The 19,622-nt window shown below is 43.2% G+C and overlaps 1 protein-coding gene across 2 annotated transcripts in view; it reads left to right on the top strand.

Moving 5' to 3' along the window:
- LOC102942824 (brain expressed associated with NEDD4 1) overlaps window positions 1-19,622 on the top strand; it is a 109,673-nt gene that overhangs the window by 81,104 nt on the left and 8,947 nt on the right. For both annotated transcript variants that reach the window (XM_037877509.2, XM_037877510.2), the window contains one exon: window positions 395-536. In XM_037877509.2, coding sequence (XP_037733437.1) covers window positions 395-536 — 142 coding nt within the window. The remainder of the gene's footprint in view (window positions 1-394; window positions 537-19,622) is intronic.

Raw genomic sequence — 19,622 nt, 5'->3', positions numbered from 1 at the left:
CCCCTTATTTAGACACCTATATAGAAGTGATCTGGTTTTCAGAGATGTTGAATATATGCAGCTCCCAATAACTTCAGTGGTTATGGAGAAGCAGTGCTAACATTTGAGATTGTGTACAGACCTTGTATTCTATTTGGGTAGGGCATTAATAACACTCACAATTTGGGGAGTTCTACAGGGTGTATATTCCTAGCTCCACACCATGATACACAGTAGCTTAGATGTAGTGGGCAGCCACCCCTGAGAGGGAATTGTTTTATTTCCTTAAGACCTGCTTGCCCCTAAACACCAACAATCCTGCTATCTCATCTGTGGACTACAGGTATAAATTATGGCAGAGCTGCAGAGAAGCCACCATGGAGAAAAGACTCAGTATTAATTGCCTGTTTTATAGCTCCAGATGGCTTCTCCTACGGTGGCTCAATTGGAGAGCTGAGATCCACCTGCACAGAGGAGTTCCCACCAGCTTTTGACTTCAGTTCCTACATGGAGACTCTCTCTCAGGTCAATGTCATGTATCCTGACTCACCTCCATGGTAAGCACATTTCTGGGTTTCTGCCAGCCCTTTTTAGGATTGTTTACATATTATAGGTACAGGAGTGGTAGTTTTTTTTACAAAAGAATGTTGTGATTATATTTGTATTTTGCTGACTGAGCCTTTGTGAAAAGGGACTGTTACTAGTCATAAGTAAATACCCTTTTTAAGTATTCCAAAAGAGGCAGTCTAAATATATTTGATAATTTTATTGCCTTATATTAAAGACTATTAACAAGGACAAATAAAAGCTTGTAAACAGAATGTTTTGGCCACCCTGTTGTGTATAGTAGCTCAATATCCTCAAATTGTGGTTGAGAAGACCTTTCTGGGAGTTCTTGGGGCCACCAGAACTAACCAGACATGTTCCAAGATAGGAGAGAATTGGATAAATGGCGGAGAAAATAGGTCATGATCAGATATCTTCAGTAGCAAGTCCACAAAATAGAAAAATGCAGAACCTGGTAAATAGGTACCACTAAGTCAGAAAACAGATAAGGTGTATAGACATGTGGGTAGACGTACAGCAATATGATCAACCTGCAAGACAGCTCCATGATTAGTACATGATTTGACCAGCATTGCGCCTGCTGGCACTGCACTTGCTACCTGCTCTGTTGTGCTATGGAGAGGGAGGGGGAAGCAAACAGCCAGCTTTATCCCATAAACCTGTTTTACAGTGGTTACATCTCCATTTCTTCTGGCTCTGACACCCATTTTGCAGTTTGTTGATCCCTCCAAAGGAGCTATTAACTATCTCAAAACCATACCAAGCAATAAATGCTCGTTTCCTGATATGTTTTTTACAAAGCACTTAGACTAGAAGTGTGAAATCAACCAGAACCCTGCATCTAAATCCATAGAACTGTACATAAATCCACTTACAAGTATACATTGCTCTAGGGTCCACTCCTGCAAACCCTTACTGATCAGAGCATATCCACTGACAGCAATGGGAAAGCTTGTGTGTAAGGTTAGCTATTTACTTTGAACCAGCTCAGTACTAGAAAATAGTGGTTTTTTATTAGCCGATAGTTTGTACAGGATTGGAAGTGCCATCCTCCCCTGTCAGAAAACTTTTTAACTGGCCCCTCAGGACATCCCTTGCATAAGAGGAATTGCCAGGTGGCACAGAGTTGCCATAATAGTTTTACATCATCCCTTTGGCACAGGGGTGCATGGCCAGAATCTCTCTAAGCTTTGGCAATCCCCAGCTGCATTTGGGCTCCTGGGGCCAAGAGCAACTTTGTATCATTTAGAGCAGCCCTCAGGGTGCTCTACAGTCTACACTGTACTTGGGGACCAGCAAGCACCTTGATTGACCAGGATCAGAGAGGCATAAAGGTGGCTAACAGCCACTTTCCCATTCCCTATCCCAGGCCTGAGCTGTACATATGGCCCAGTATGTGACTATATATGCAAATAAACACTGATCACCAAATTAGCCATCAACTCTGCATCATAATCACAAAGTAAGCATTCCCACATTTTTAATTAAAGTTTTTGCTCTAGTCTCACTACCACAGTAGTTAAATATTCAAGGCAGAAAACACTGAATAGTTTTGACAAATATTCAAAAACTTAAATTGTATATCTTAGCAACATGGTTGGGGCCAAATCTCAGGAGAAGTAGAGTTTAGCAGATGGTTGAAAGTAAAATGTGGAGAATTACGTAGTGAGGCCTTTAAGCTTTCGCTGAATGCATTATTTATTGCCGTGGGAACTTCAGTTCACAAAAGGGTTGCAATACATAATACAAAAACATTGGTATGATGGGTAAGTGTGACAGGGCACGACTCACCCCCACAGTGCCTCCTGCTGGCCACCCTGGGAATTAGCTCAGGGGGTTGCCACTACGCCCTCCTCAGGTGGTGTCTCCACCTGTAAGGGTATGTCTGCACTACAAAATTAGGTCGATTTTATAGAAGTCTATTTTTAGAAATCAGTTTTATACAGTTAATTGCTTATGTCCCCACTAAGCGCATTAAGTTGGCAGAGTGTCCTCACTACTGTGGCTAGCATCGACTTATGGAGTGGTGCACTGTGGGGTAGCTATCCCACAGTTCCCGCAGTCTCTGCTGCCTATTGGAATTTTGGGTTAAGCTCCCAATGCCTGATGGGGCAAAAACATTGTCGCGGGTGGTTTTGAGTACATGTCGTCAGTCGCCCCTCCCTCCCACCGTGCAAGCAATGGCAGACAATCCTTTTGTGCCTTTTTTCCTGGGTTACCCTTGCAGACGCTATACCACAGCAATCATGGAGCCAGCTCAGCTCACCGCTGCTGTTGTGAGCATTGTAAATACCTCGCACATTATCCTGAAGTTTATGTGCAGAACCGAGCTAAGAGACACCAGCACAAGGACGATTGTGATGAGGACATAAAACACAGACGTTCCTGAAAGCATGGGCTGTGGAAATTGGGACATCATGGCAGCAGTGGGGCTGGTTGATACAGTGGAATGCCGATTCTGGGCCCAGCCAACAAGCAGAGAGTGTTGGGACCGCTGAGTGTTGCGGGCATGGGATGATTCACAGTGCCTGCAAAAATTTTCCTTGAACTTTGAGAGTTGCTTTTCCCCGCCCTGAAGCGCAGGAATACCAAGATGAGAGCTGCCCTGATAGTTGAGAAGCGAGTGGCGATAGCCCTGTGGAAGCTTGCAAAGTCTGACTGCTACCGGTCAGTCGGGAATCAATTTGGAGTGGGCAAGTCTACTGTGGGGACTGATGTGATCTAAGTAGCCAAGGCAATCACAGACGTTCTGCTATCAAGGGTAGGGACTCTGGGAAACATGCAGGTCATAGTGGATGGCTTTGCTGCAATGGGATTCCCTAACTGTGGTGGGGCGATAGACAGAACGCATATCCCTATCTTGGCACCGAACCACCTTGCCAACCAGTATATAAACCGCAAGGGGTACTTCTCAATGGTACTGCAAGCAGTGGTGGATCACAAGGGATGTTGCACCAACATCAACTTGGGATGGCCGGAAAAGGTGCATGACGCTCGCATCTTTAGGAACTCTGGGCTGTTCGAGCAGCTGCAAGATGTGACTTACTTCCCAGACCACAAAATTACTGTTGGGGATGTTGAAATGCCAATAGTTACCCTTGGGGACCCAGCCTACACCTTGCTCCCATGGCTCATGAAGCCATACACAGGCAGCCTGGACAGTAGTAAGGAGCAGTTCAAGTATAGACTGAGCAAGTGCCGAATGGGGGTATAATGTGCCTTTGGACGTTTAAAAGCTCGCTGGCGCTGTTTGCTGACTAGGTTAGACCTCAGTGCAACCAACATTCCTATTGTTATTGCTGCTTGCTGTGAGAGTAAGGGGGAGACGTTTTTGGCAGGGTGGGATGTTGAGGCAAATCGCCTGGCGGCCGATTTTAAGCAGCCAGACACCAGGGCGATTACAAGAGCACAGCTAGGCGCGCTGCGCATCAGAGGCTTTGAAAACCAGTTTCATGACTGGCCAGGCTACAGTGTGACAGTTGTGTGTTTTTCTCCTTGCTGCAAACCCACCCCCTTTGTTGATTTTAATTCCCTGTAAGCCAACCACCCTCCCCCCTTTGATCACAGCTGGCAAAGGAAATAAAGAAACTATTGTTTTGAAACCATACATTCTTTATTAATTAAAAAAAGTGAGATAACTGACAAGGTAGCTCGGGTGGGGTGGGGTGCGGGAGGAGGGAAGAACAAGGCCACATTGCTTATTGTAGCCACACTACAAATCAAAACTGTTTGAATGACAGCCTTCTGTTGCTTGCACCATCCTCTGGAGTGGAGTGGCTGGGTGCCCGGAGCCTCACCCTGCCGCATGGCTATTTGGGATGATCCCTTCCCCCCTCCTCCCACCACTGGCTATTATTGGGGATGATCCCTTTTAGCCAAGCACAAACCACCCAGCATGAACGGGGTCCTTTTACTGTTCCCTTACAAAAATTCCCCTATTTCAAACAGGTGACCATGAATGATATCACTCTCCTGAGGCTAACACAGAAAGATAAGACTGAATGTTGCTTGAATGCAACCAAAACTCAGGACCATTCACTGCCATGCTTTGTGTTGCAATGATTCCCGACTACTTGCTACTGGCTTGGCATAGTAAAGTGTCCTACTGTGGAGGATGAAATAAGGCAGCCCCTCCCAGAAACCTTCTGCAAAGGCTTTTAGAGTACCTCCAGAAGAACTTCATGGAGATGTCCCTGGAGGATTCCCGCTCCATCCCCAGACACGTGAACAGACTTTTCCAGTAGCTGTACTGGCCGCGAATGCATCCCAATTCTTCAGGGCAAATCAAACATTAAACACTATTGCTTTTAAACCCTGTACTGTAGTTACAAATGTGCACTCACCAGACCTGCCTTCTCCAGCTTCAGGGTCAGGGATCCCGCCTTCATAGGGTATTGGGTCCAGGGTGATGAAAAGGTCCTGGCTGCCAGGAAGAACAGATTCACTGCTTACCTGCTATACATTCTCCTCCTCTTCCTCATCCACAAAATCCTCCTCCCTGTTGTGTCAGACTCCCCCCATTGCAGATGTCCATGGACAGTGGTGGGGTAGTGGTAGGGTCCCCCCCTAGAATGGCATGTAGCTGATCATAGAAGCAGCATGTATGGGGCTCTGACCCGGAGCGACCGTTTGCCTCCTTTGTCTTTTGGTAGGCTTGCCTGAGCTCCTTAACTTTCACACGGCACTGCTGTGTGTCCCTGGTGTAGCCCCTCTCCACCATGCCCTGTGCAATTTTGGCACATATATTGGCATTTCTTCTTTTTGCTCAGAGTCCTGCCTGCACAGATTCTTCTCCCCATACAGCAATCAGATCCAGTGTCTCCCTTTTGGTCCATGCTGAAGCTCGTTTGCAATTCTGGGGGGACTGCATGGTCACCTGTGCTGCTGAGCTTGCCATACTGACCAAACAGGAAATGAAATGCAAAATTGCCTAGGGCTTTTCCTGTGTACCTGGCTCATGCATCAGAGTTCAAAGTGCTGTCCAGAGCAGTCACATTGGAGCACTCTGGGATAGCTCCCAGAGGCCAATACCGTCAAATAGCATCTGCACTAACCCAAATTCGACCCAGCAAGGTCGATTTTAGTGCTACTCCCCTCACTGGGGAGGAATACAGAAGTCAATTTTAAGAGCCCTTTAGGGCGACGGAACGGGGTTGGTTGTGTGGACGCTGTCATTTTAAAATCGACCTAACGTGGCTAAATTCGACCTAACCCCAGAGCGTAGACCAGGGCTAAAACCCATGTCACTCCACAGACCGCAGTATCCTCTTCTGTGCACAGCCCTCTGGCTGCGCCCCACTCTGTTTTCTCCCCACTTCCAGGGGAACCAGCTGTCTAGTCCATTCACTTGCTGCTGTGATCTCCTGCAGCCTTCAGTCTAGCCCCTCACCTCAAGGGGTACTGCACTCCGAATACTGGCCACCCCTCTGAGGCAAGTGTGGGGAAAGTGGGGGGACAGTCTCGCCCGCTACTTCAAGCCCTGACCCAAGGACCCTATAGCCAGCAACCATGTGCTGCTGCTCCTCCTACTCCCGCTGCGTATTTCCCTGAGCCATCTCCCTGTAGCTCTAGCACCTTCCCGGCCCTTTTTATCAGGGGCTTCAGTCTGGCAGTCCTCGGGCTGGTGCTCCCTATTGCTCCCCGACCCTGCCCAGCACTGCTCTATCTAAGACAGCCAGTCCTTCTCCTTTGTACTCCAGGAAGAGACTGCCCCTGCTCTGTTGAGCAACCCTTCTTATATGGGCCAGCCTGGCCCTGATTGGCTGTTCCAATGAAGTTTCTCCTGATTGGCTGGCACTATAAGCCCTTTCCTCATTGGCTGCCTCCCACACAGCCTCCCCAGGGTGGCTTTAACCCCTTACCTACGAGCGAGGGTCAGCCATCCCATCACAGTAAGATTCAGCATCGCCACTTTCATAGCACTTAAATACCATGGGCACATGGCATAATGTTCAAGCGTCTATTTTCTGACTATTAGAGAGCGTTAGAACCAGCCAAGTTATTGTGATTTGGATTGAGGACTCTTCTCCATGACAATGGGTACTGAGAGGTGCTATGTTCTACTGGGTTAGGGCTGGGCCTGCAAGCCAGGGGAAGAGAATTCTAGGTCTAACTTATTTACTGTTTGTCCTCATGCAAGTCACAATAAAATTTAAAATATTAAGCACCAACATTGCTATGTACTAAATAAAAACGTTGAATAATAGGTATAGCAAAATGTCAGGTTAGCTGAATTATTGGAGTTTCTTCTTCTAATTCAGAGAGGAACATGTAATGTAAAAGTACTCTAGGGTACCAACAAATCAATAATGATGTTGTGGCCTCAGCATGAGGGAAAAGAGGTGAAGAACAGAAATAAGTGGCAGCCCAGAATAGGAGTCATTGCATTAACAGCAGCGATAAATTAAAACCTCCCTAGCACATACCTGAAGTGATTGGAGTCTATGAGTGTTCTAATGCCATGGGCAAGCACCAGAAAAGTTAGTTTCAGTTTGCAAGGTTGTTCTAAATGTTTTGTCCTGTCAGAGTCAGAAGTGCTACATCACCCCCAAATGTCAGGTGTCACTGAGTTGAGCATTCTTGAGCATATTATTTTTGCTGAAAACATCCATCTGAAAAATTCCTGGGAGCAAGACTGGAGCCACTCTATGCCCAAAGGGTGACTATAATTGTTTCAGACTATCATTTCCATTAGGTTTTGTACTCAGGTCTTAAACCAGAGAGAGAGAGAGAGATTAGGTAGTTTGTTTGGAGAAAACCAAGAGCATAAAATAGATTTCCCTTTTTCTGCAATTAGGGGAGGGCTAAATGTCATGCTAACCAATCATGAGCTGGAGGAGAAACGAACACAGACTCTGCAATGGGTGCATCATTTGTAATCCCAAAGCTAGACAGCATCCCAGGATCCGGGTGTGCCTGAAATATGAGGGATGTGACCTCCAAGATCCACAGCAGGGAGATTATTCAAAAAAATCTCTCTGGTACTGCAGGTGAATTTGTAAAGCCATGGCATTATTCAGATATGAAAGAACACCCTGAAGACCAATCCTACAAGCCCTTACCCATGCAGATAGCTCTATTGAAGTCAATGGGACTGCTCATCTCAGTAAGATTTTGCACGATCCGGCCCATGCTACTGGCACCAGGACCAGTGTTACAGGGCAGCAAGCAGGGCAATTTCCCTGGGCCCCATGCCACAGGGGCACCCACGAAGCTAAGTTACTCCAAACATACAGAGTCACTGTGGGTAAATGTAATAGAGTATTAAAGTAATTTAATCTCTAAAAATGGAAATAAATCACACTTAAGCAGAGGTTTTTAAACTGTGAAGTACGGCTCAGGCTTGGGCTTCAGCCCCGGGCTTCAGCCCCACATGGCCACAGCAGGGTGGAAGCCCACTCCTTAGTTTCTACCCTGGGCCTCAGCAAGTCTAATGCCAGCCCTGACTGACACCCATTCTCAGGTTAATTTGCACCAGTCTGAGGGAAGTCAACCTCCACATGAAGCAAGGGAAAGGGTTGCCTTTGTGAGCAGAGCATAACTTTCCCTAGAAAACAAGACTAATTCAGCAAAGAGAACAAGGATCTTGAGGAATTAAACCAAAAACAAAGATTAAAAAAACAAAGGAATTAAACCAAAAACAGCAGCCAAAGAAAAAAATTACAACTAAATACAAGGTAAAAAGTGTTTGCATACAAGCATGTAGGAATAAAATTTTACAGCTGCCTACAGCCCCGGAGAGCTGTAGCTCAGGATTGCCAGGGCAGAGGGACAGCCCAGCCATGCCCTCTTTCTCCTGACTATGCCATCTGCATGACTTAGGAGTAACTAACCTGAGAATCCCACTACATAAGAGAGATCCTCCTGGGGCCAGCTCAGGCAGCACAAAGCTGTCCTGATGCAGAAGAGTATTTGACCTTGTATATTTAGCTCAAGATCAGAAGAGGAGCATTAGTAAGGAAAAAACAGAACCGAGATACCTGTAAATGCAATTTGACCTTCCTCTATATCTCATGAATCTCTTTCACAGAAAGACAAGATTCCACCTGATGTATCTCGTAGCCCAAACTGAGCAGTGAAGAGCACAACACCCTAGATTTTCTAGGGGAACAGTCCACAAAAATCAGTCTACACTTCGCTATAGTTATGCAAGGTGCCGCATCCACACACAGCTCTCCAGTAGGACGTCCACTGTAGAATACTATTTATATAACCTCTAATTGGGAAATTTATGAAAAATGTTTTGGTATGTTAATTTAATTGCTTTGATGTCTGAGCTGCAAATCTCATTTAGGGCTCAATTTGATTATCGCTATAGATGCTTTTTCTAATCATTTCTTACATTAGATTTAGAGGAATACCAGGCACTCAGTTTTGTCATAGTCCTGCCACACTCACAGGGCAGTTAAACAGAAGCAGTTTGGTCAATTTGTCTTGACAGCCCTAAATATATGGTGCTCATATCCATAAACACCCCTTTAGGAGATGTAATGACTTTCTAATGAATATGAGATCTGCGTGAACGTCTGTCAAACTGATTTTACGTGAGAAGAAAAAAACTGACAGGTCTTAAACGAAAGAATCAAAATGGTACTTGGATGCACCTCATAGCCTGTTCCTATCATATACAAATAAGTTTTACAATGCTGGGGCAGTTTTATATGGTGTTATTTCATAACAGAGGCTTCAAATGTTTCGGGATAAAAGAGGGCAAGATATTTACTTCCAAGAACTCTAGCCATTATTGCTGAGAAAGAAGATCCATGCCACCTGGCACAAAGAATCCAGAGCATGGAATTCTCTTCCACAAGTGTTACAAAAAAAACAAACATAACCAAACACCATCAGGATATAATGCAAGATCCAGCCCTTTGCCAGAGGTTACCCATCACCAAAATATGAATTTGCAGAGTGCAGCAGCCGTTGAAAAAGCTAACAATGTTAGTAACCATTAGAAAAGGAATAGATAATAAAACAAAATATCATAATGCCACTATATAAATCCATGGTATGCCCACACCTTGAACTGCATGCAGTTCTGGTAACCCCATCGCAAAATAGATATACAAGAATTGGAAAAGATATAGAGAAGAGCAACAAAAATAATAAGGGGTATAGAACAGCTTCCATATGAGGACAGATTTAAAAGAGAGACTGTTCATCTAAAAAAAAAGAGCAGACTAAAGGAGAATATTATAGAGGTCTATACAATCATAACTGGTGTACAGAAAGTGAATAAGTGACTTCAGAGGGCTTTGAACCAGATCCTTTGCCTCCGTTTCTCAATTTCTCCTGTAAAATGAGTATATCATTATCTACCTCAAATAGATGCGGTGAGATGTCATTAATGTTTGAAATTCAGCGATAAAAGGCACACTGTGGGTGTGAAACTCAAAATCAGCCTAACTATGCTCCCATTTGAGTTAATGATCATATTGATAACACTGAGCAGTTTTTCAAAACTGCACCCTAGAAGTGCCAACTATTATTAAATGCAATATGCTGCAGCACTAAAAGCAGCAATACCTCATAACCCACTGGCACCCCAAGATTTTCTAGCCAGAAATCCATCGCACTATGCAGTATGGCCACAATAAAGTTAAGAGGCCCTTGATAGTCAGAACTGAAAAAGTAAGTAGTTGCCCTCCTAGAAAAAAAAATCCTTGCTGAGTTCTCCTCTGGTTTTCCACTGGCTAGAACATGTTACCTACCAAACTGGATATTTCTGTCACCTGCTGGAAAACTCATTTTTAGATTAATCAAAACAAAGCCCTTTCCGAGAAGCATGATCCTATTCAGAACTTTACACACTCACCCATCATAATGTGGGTTATTTTTCAGAGGTCCTCAGATATGAGAGGACACTAACAACTGCAACGATGATATATTAAAATGAATATTGGTGTCTCTTAGGATGTTTATATCCCCATGCGAGGCCTGGTAGTTCTAATGGAGGTAAACGCATAATGGATTATTTTAAGAAGGCACAATTTTCTTAATTGGTTTTGATTACTGTAGCAGTGCCCATAGCTTCACTGTCCTTTATAATGGTAATGCAGACACTCACTAAACACTGCTTATCAAGGGTTTATAATTTGTATGTAAAAAATTCTTTCCAGGCTGAAATTTGTCTCACAAAATTTTCATCATAAAACGATTGATTTTCTTTGGAACATATTTATTTTAATTGCTTTGGTCATTTTAAAGCTGCATGACAATATACAAAATAGCAATTTATCTAGTTAAGATACTGGCTTGTATGTGCTTCCATTCCATTTAAAAGCTCTCGTTTGACAAACAAACAATCTTTAATATTCTATACCTTGTTTTTATAAAAATATTAAACGTTCATGAGCCACAGCCGTTTTCTGCAAGACTTTTTTCCCCCTCCCTGCATATTGCAAAATAAGGCCCCAGTCCTGCAGCTTTTATTCATCCAAGTAATCCCACTGAAAACACAAGCCTAATATTTGTTAGGCTCCAATAATATACTACACGCATCCCCCAGGACTGGAGGACTGGATCCCAAGTACAGTACTTTATCAGTAGGACTGTTCTAACTACATTATGAATGAAAAACATCTACAATCAACTTCAATTTTTGAGACGAGACTTTTTTAGCTGACTATTAACTGAGAGAACAGAGGCACAGAAAAGGTAAGTGACTTACACAGGACCAGTCTCTTGCAGAGATGGGAACAGAACCCACACATTCAGGCATCTGCTTGCACCACACCTCCCACATCTTTCTACTCTCCAGAGTCCTGGACAGTCTAAAACGGGCATTACCATCATTATTTGTTTTTGGTCACTACCAAGATATGGTCAGCACTTTCTAAACAGAGAGTAGGTACAATCCCTGCCCTGAGGAGCTCAGAATCTAAAGACAGTGTGTACACTTATCACAACACCTTTTCTAAGTGTAAGGAAGTTTCACAATCAATTTCCTGTTAGTAGGATCAGAGTTTAAATTGCAGGTTGCCTCCTCCCCTCACCCTTAACATTCATGGATTCTCTCACTGTTTAGGTTCCTTTTCTCAGAATATTCTATGTTCTCTAATATGTAACAGCTGCTGTTTATAATGCTATTTTGTAAACTCTGTTGCAAAAAGACACCAACAGTCAAAAGAAGGGGATTCATTACCAAGAAAGGCTAAAGAAACAACCAACCACCATTTCCCCACACTGTTCTGCTTTTAACTGCTCTTTGTTTTTCTTTCAAGTGTCTGTTTTCCCACCTGTGAGGGTTGGGGCTCCCCTGAGTCCCTACCAACCCGATTCAGGTTGTTTGTAATACCCATCCCCTGTTTGTAGGGCACAAGGGGTTTTCCAAACAAAAGAAAAAAAAGAAAGATCCTAGTCTCTCTCTTTCCCTTGAGAGGAGGGGAAAATCAGAGCAAAAGAAAGGCAAAGGTGATCTGTCCCTCAGGCAGTCTTTTGGGGTTACCCATTTAGGGCTTGGCTTATCAGCTAGTACAGTGTCTTTTATTAGGGCTTACCTCTAGCCCCTCTTCTTGTGGTACCTGCTTTATAGCTGAACCATGCCATTTCAGAGGTAGCAAGGCCTGCAACTGTCTCCCATCTTAGCTGATCTAGCTGTGAGGGTCAGCAGTCCCTGCAGTACAGAAGTCTTCCAGTTCAACCCCCACCCTCCTCAGGTGTCCCTCTTTAAGCTCTCCGCCCTCCAGACCATGCAAGCCTTACAGGTGTGCCTGATTAGTGCTAAACCAGCCCAGAACAGCTTATTAGTCTCCTCTCTACTAGAGTGAGAGCGTGCCTTCACACCACCTTTTTATTTGACTTTAATTAAGCTTTCCAAAAGACTTATGAGTCTCACAAGCTTATTCACTGAGAGGAGATAGCCAGTTTCTCACAGTTCTAGAAAAGAGAGTCAATATTCTTTAAAGGAGAATTTTCTGTTTGGTTATAGCCACCTGTGTCGTGCATGTGTGGCCAGCTTATTGAGAGGTTGATCTGTCTGCCAACAGAAGAACACCCATTGATTTCAGTGAGTGTTGGATCAGTCTCTCAAGCCTCAATCCTGTATGGCTGGGCGTGCCATCAGTTCTTGTTGAAATCAGCACGGGTTGAGAGATCCCAACGCCTTACTGGTTGACACTTATCATTCCCAAACCTTTACCATATGCTGATGATGGCATTGCATTAGAGTCACACTGTCATGATTCAGCCTTTTCAAGTCAGAGGATCATCATATCCCTGGAACCATCAACAGAACTGGAAGGACAAGTCATTGATTCACTTCTAATTGAAGTCTTATGGGTCCTGCTCTTGCTTCACAGCTTCCCTTTGTTTACAGTTTGTCTTTCACTCAACTTCTGGGTCTAACATTATTGAGATTGTGTTACTAGATGTCTCTAAGTCATGGTACATGAATGTCTGTGCCCTGTTTAAGGGTGCTGTAGATTTGCTGAAAATGAGGTAATGGCAGACACTGTTAATTATCACCTTTCTTTCTTTCTTTCCCTGCTTCAGGGCCAGTCAGACCAAAAATCCTGACCTATTATTATTTAATCTCCGAGAGAGATGGATATTGATATGAGGATGCTATAAATCTGTAGCTGGGAGGGAAGAAGCAACATGGGTGTATTACGAACGTGCATGTTACAGGTGCTGTGTCAATAGATATGGATATCTCCAGAAAGTGATCTAATCGTTATTCAAATAAAACAGACTTTCATGACTTCATTATAGACTAAAGTTTGATAATTAAATCAGGTGGATGGTGCCGCAGAATCCATAACTTCTGTGGTTACATCCAGTGGCACAGGCAGCCGGTGACTTTTAATGTGGCCAGCACTTCCCATGGATGTAGCACTCCACAAGCACCTGAAAGATGTCCACACGGAGTGGATTTTTTTTTAAACTTTCTTTGAGTTTGAGAAAATAGTACTTTAATGCTTACTCAATCACCAGCAAATAGAAGCCTATACTAAAAACAAGATCAAAATACATTTCATAGATTTTTTTAAATCACTCAGACATCAGACAGGTATAGACTGTCTCTATTTAAAAATATGGACAACTAGGAAAAATCCACAGTCCGCTAGCATAAAAAGTTTCACTGATAGATAAGAGCAATGCTGTCACAATTTGACATTTCCTTTCCTATGATGATCAATACCCCCGCCCCCAACACACCTTTCAAGCTCCATAAGTCCTTCACATGCCTATCACAACCTGTGGTGTACCTCAGTGGTTCTCAATCAGGGGTCCGGGGCCCCTGGGGGGGGCCGCAAACAGGTTTTGGGGGGCCGCCAAGCAGGGCCAGCATTAGACTTGCTGGGGCCCAGGGCAGAAAGCTGAAGCTCCATTGCATGGGGCTGAAGCCTGGGGCCCTGAGCCCTGCCACCCGGAGCTGAAGCTGAAGCCTGAGCAATGTAACTTCACGGGGGCCCCAGGCAATTGCCCACCTTGCTACCCCCTAACGCCAGCCCTGACTTTTATATACAGAAAATCAGTTATTGTGGCACAGGTGGAGTTTTTATAGCATGTTCGGGGGGGCCTCGGAAAGAAACAGGTTGAGAACCCCTGGTGTAACTTATGCAGTAATTCAAGTGCCCCAACAACAAGTATGTGCGTGAAACCAGACAATCACTATGCTCTCAAGTGAATTCACACAGGAAACTGATAAAAGACTAAAAGCTCTATCCATGGGCATACGCTTTTCACAAAGTGATTACTCCGCATCTGACCTCTCAGTCCTTGTCCTCCACGAAAACCTGCACAACGCCTCCAAAAGACAACTCTGGGGAACTTAAATTCATAACTCTGCTGAACACTAAAAACCATGGACTTAACAGAGAAACTGGTTTTATGGCTCATTACAATAATTTGTAACACGCCGTACCGCCTGTTAATCCTTGACTGCACACTTCATTTTGAGTGATCTCCAACAGCATGTATGAACCCCATATGCTTAACACTGTCCCGCCTTACATTTAGTTTGAACACTCTTGTTATCTTCTCCAGACCTGAGGAAGAGCTCAGGGAAGCTCGAAAGCTTATCCCTTCCACCAACAGAAGTTGGTCCAATAAAAAAATATTACCTCACCTACCTTGTCCTTCTCATATCTTGGGACCAACACAGCTACAATAACACTGCAAACGTTTCCTCATGACACTTACACAACAAAATTGTATACCAATTTTAAGAAGAACCACTCAAGAGGAAATAATGACATTGATTTTCAAGCCACTGTCCTACAAACCCAGCTATTTATATCCAGGAGTTATAAAATCAGATGAAGCACCATCACCATCCAAACCACTCAGGTTAGCATCAGTCACATTACAGCTTTTCTCTTCATGTTCATTTTAGGAAGTCACAGCATTTTCGTTCGAGATTCAGCTTTCCTTTATTAGGCAGCATCATCATGTAGACAACCTTTATTCTGAGCTTAATGTTGTTAACAGAATTATTTTCTAAGCAGGGGTGTGTGGTTCTGTTTACTAGATTTTAAAAGAAAACAGTAGATCTCCACCTAAGTTATACTATAATGACACAGGTAACTTCAGTGGCTTTATGCCAATGTAGTGGAGTGGAGAATGCAGGCCCAATGTTAGCTAACAAGGAGCCCTGTATATTTCATAAATTTTTAATCCTTTTTTGAAGCACCCCTTCTCCCCCATCACCAGCTTATTTTAATCAGTTTGTTTGTTTGCTTCTTAACAAATTCTGCTAGCAGAACCCTCTTCTTCTCTTCCTAGTGAGAAGATCATAATTTATGAATGACAACCAATTAAATAAGCTCTTTTGTGTTTCCTTGGCAACAAACCTATCTTAATACTCATTTCAATAAGACCTGACAAAATCATGGAGTGATTCCCTTTCCCCTCTTTAGAACAACAACATTATTTTGAGTCAACGGGGTCAGACTAGAGATCCACTGCACTTTTTTAAATCAGAAAGTGATATTTTCCCTGTGGAGAATAAATTTGCTCTTGCTAAGGATGGATGTACCAGAAATCATCCATCTTTCCTCTCCTTATGATGAATAAGATATCATCTCTTAAACGATGATGGCAAAGAGAAGGCTAAAAGAAGAATGAAATCATCATTCTGTCAGAAACCAGGCCAGAGAAATATAGATTAAAGCATGCTTCAAGGTCAATGACCCTCCTACCCAGTCAGGAATGCCTGTAAGGTGTACTGTATCTTAATGTGCTGCAATTAAGAAAATAATGGATTAAAATAAATGCTTCATAAAATGCTTCAACTGAGGAGTCAGGAAACAAAAGATTAACTGATTCTGCAAATTCTTTCAGGGAGGACAATAGCAGCATTCAGGAGAGATGCATGTGTAATAAATTCCCAGGATCCCAGTTCATTATGTTGCAATAACACAGTCATTCCCGGAAGTATATACTTTTTTGCTTAGAAGGATTTCTCTGTATGTATGCGACATTGAACCTCATGTGCAGACTGTGTTTTTAACAGTACAATAACTTCAGAGATGACAGTAGAACCTTAGAGTTACAAACAGCTCGGGAATGGAGGTTGTTCGTAACTTTGAAATGTTTGTAACTGAACAGAACTTTAGGATTGTTCTTTCAAAAGTTTATAACTGAACATTGTCTTAATACAGCTTTGAAACTTTACTATGCAGAAGCAAAATGCCTTTTAACCATCTTAATTTAAATGAAACAAGCACAGAAACAGTTTCCCTACCTTGTCAAGTCTTTTTTTTTAATTCCCTTAATTTTTTCAGTAGTTTAAGTTTAATACAGTACTGTACTGTACAATATTTCCTTTTTTTTTTTGGTCTCTGCTGCATGATTGCATACTTCCGCTTCCAAATGAGGTTGGTGGTTGACCAGTAAGTTCATAACTCTGGTTTTCGTAACACTGAAGTTCTACTGTAATAGTTTGAAGCATGAATGTCAAGATAAAAGATCATAGGAGCATGCAAAAATCCGAGTACAATGTTAACAAATATTATTGGTCCTCAGCTAACGTCAAATGATACAAGTTTCATCTTCCTCATATCAAATTATGTCTCCAAGTGCTCACTACTTTAGGCATTGTGCACTTAAACCCAATCTTGCAAACACATACATGCTTAGCTTCACTATTGTAAGTAGTCCAATTGAAATTGATGGGGCTATTCATGGTAGTAAAGTTAAGCATGTGCGTGAGTGTTTGCCAGATTGGGGCCCTCCTTTGTAGAATTTTCCACCTTTTGACATCTATTTTCCCCTTTTCCCTTATTTCAAAGGAGAAAAGACATTTTCTTCTTCTACACTGTCCTTCAGGTGTTTCGGATGTCGCTGACGTGGTACACATTGACTTTTTTTTCCTGTGCGGTATTTCCACTTTGAATCCCAGGGAAAAGCAGGAAGTGTAAAGGAACACAAAAATGAAAACAACCAGTAAAAATGTTAACCACCCTTTTTAATCAACACCAGGTTCCATTTTCTAAGGGTCAGTTTGGTTTTTCTTGTATTCAAGTCAGTTCAACCCTTCTCTAGTTAGACTGCTAGGCTGTTGACATTTCTGTTTAACCTGAATTTTGTAAGACATGTTACTCTACAAAATAAATGGAACAAGAGCACCAAGAATAATGTGACTTTTGTTGCTAACATTTAAAAAACCAATTTAAACGCTGACTGTATGTGAACTGTGGGGAGAACAAACAAGAACCTTGACACTGATTCAGGCGGAAAAGTGAGTTGGAACGCATGGCGTGACTGAGGTCTGAGTGAACTGAGCTCTTGACAAATCCTACACACCATCTCAAGTTTAGTTAAGATATAGAACTGGCAGCTAATATCAAGAACGGGCACTGACTCTTCTTAGTATAGTTGTACTATTAATTGGATGGCTGTAAAATGAAATGTATACTGTCTTACTAGGAAAGTAAAGGGATAAATAGAGCCAAGCTTGAGAATGCTGATTATAATGTAGAGAGACAAGGTGGGTGACATTATATCTTTTATTGCACCAACTTCTATTGGTGAGAAACAAGCTTACACAGAGCTCTTAAAGCTTGGCTCTCTCCCCAACAGAAGTTGGTCCAATAAAAGATATTACTTCAGTCACCTTGGCTCTCTAATATCTGGGACCAACATGGCTATAACTACACTGCATACAACAATGGAAGATTTTAATGTAGTCCTTCCCCAATCCCTCCACAGCGACCCACACTCTTGAACCAAACTACTGAAAATAAAAGTGTATGTATCCTTTGTGCTGTTTAATAAACTGCAGAACTACTGAAAATAAAAGTGTATATATCCAAATGTAGTGTAGCTGTTTAATAAACTGCAGAAGCTACTATGTACCTTTGACCATCACATCTACCCTCTGCCCCTGGATCCATCTCCCAAGGACTTGCTGTGCCATTCCAACATTCCATCAGCTTCAAACCACCATCAATTTTTAATTAACCTGACATAGAAGCATTTGCATCTCATACCACTCAGCCTCCTCCAAAACGTCCAGTGTGTAACACAAGTCATCAAAATGTGTGACCAAAATGTGACACCTGTGTTGTATTGCATGTTCCGCCATAATTGAGTCTTCATAGTGTTTTTTTTAAATGCAAAGCCTGGCTTTTAAGGGTGTTTTCTCACCAATGTGAGTCAATTAAACCAGTTTTGTGAGTTGTAACACTCCCCTAAATCAACCTCTTAGGGATTGCAAAACTGAATTCACACACGAGAAAACAAGTTTTACACTTTAAAAACATTATAATCTGTCAGTTATAGCAACAGTGCACAGGGGTAACACATTCCGATTGTTTGGAGCCCTTGCCTGGGCTGCCCCAGTTCAGTAATGCAGCAGTCCTATTCCCTCCCGCCACTTCACACACAAACTGGTGCCCACTTTCCTCCTTAGTTACTGCAGCTACACACACACACACACACAGTATGTCAGCTATTATTAATGCAAACCCTCTCCCTGACAAACACACAGATGCTCATTCCTTACCCCAACACAACTAATACCTCCCCAATACACACATTAATGCCCTTCCTCCCCCAGTTACTGCTGCTTGGATCTCCCTACCTTGCTGCTGTACACCCACTGTCTTCTTGGACCATATGCTTTTCTGTCCCAGAGACAATCCACTCCATGGAGCAAAGAGACTAGGGCAAGGAGCAAAGTAAGAGCCAAGCAATTTCAGTTGGAGGCAAATGGAGCCAATGCCATTGTCACAGGTGCATAAAAAGAGACACACACCCCAGCTCGAGGCTGGCCCTTCTAATGCCCCTCCATACCTCTCTGGTGTGATGAACAATGTGTCAGCCCAGTAACTTCCTGCCTCTTTGCCCCACCCCTATTTAAAATGCGTTGTTGGCTGGGCAGCTCCCCTCCTTCTACCTTGGGTCTGTCTGCTGCTGGGGTGCAGGAAGTGAGGAGCCAAGGAGCAGGTGGCCCAGAGCTGCAGGCTAGCACGCCTACCTGCCAAGGCACAGCCTGACGATGCCAGGCAGCCTTCAGTACAGTGGAGGGGTCTGTTCCATCTTCTGTCCCCAAATGTAGAACTTCACCTCAAAATTACCCCCAACAGAGGCCAAGAATAGGGGAAGATTCAGCCCAGGGCCACTGACAGCCTTTGCATACATAAATACTTCATGGCTTTAAAACACATCATCTCACAACCTCTTCAGGACTGTTGGGAAATGCAGATTTCCAGCTTTCCAATGGGACCCAGTGCTCAGTTCTAACCCTGGAAGAGCCTGATAAATCTGACTTTAAAACTGTGACTTTTCAATCTATTTAAAAAAGCTTGTTAAGGTCATATTTAGAGAGGTTTGTTACTCTCTCTGTGCCATGTACAGTGGGACTGATGGTAACTAAGGCACCTGGTTTTGCAGGTGGAAAGATGCAAGAAATAATCCCTATTCAATTGTTTTAAACTTCCTAAAAACTCTTTGAGGAGGAATGGTTTGTGAAACACACGAGGCATACCCAAAAACCATGACTGTGTGGAGTGGAATAAATGTGTTAGGAACACTCATTTGCGATGGTCTGTTACTCCTGTAAGTAAGGACGACTCACATGAGCAAGGGTTTGCAGAATGACGTTCACATAGTGTGAGTTCTTTAGAGCT

The sequence above is a fragment of the Chelonia mydas genome, chromosome 12 (genome assembly GCF_015237465.2).
Source record: "Chelonia mydas isolate rCheMyd1 chromosome 12, rCheMyd1.pri.v2, whole genome shotgun sequence".
In the NCBI taxonomy this organism is placed as follows: Eukaryota; Metazoa; Chordata; order Testudines; family Cheloniidae; genus Chelonia; species Chelonia mydas.
This window is presented reverse-complemented; position numbering and strand designations above follow the sequence as displayed.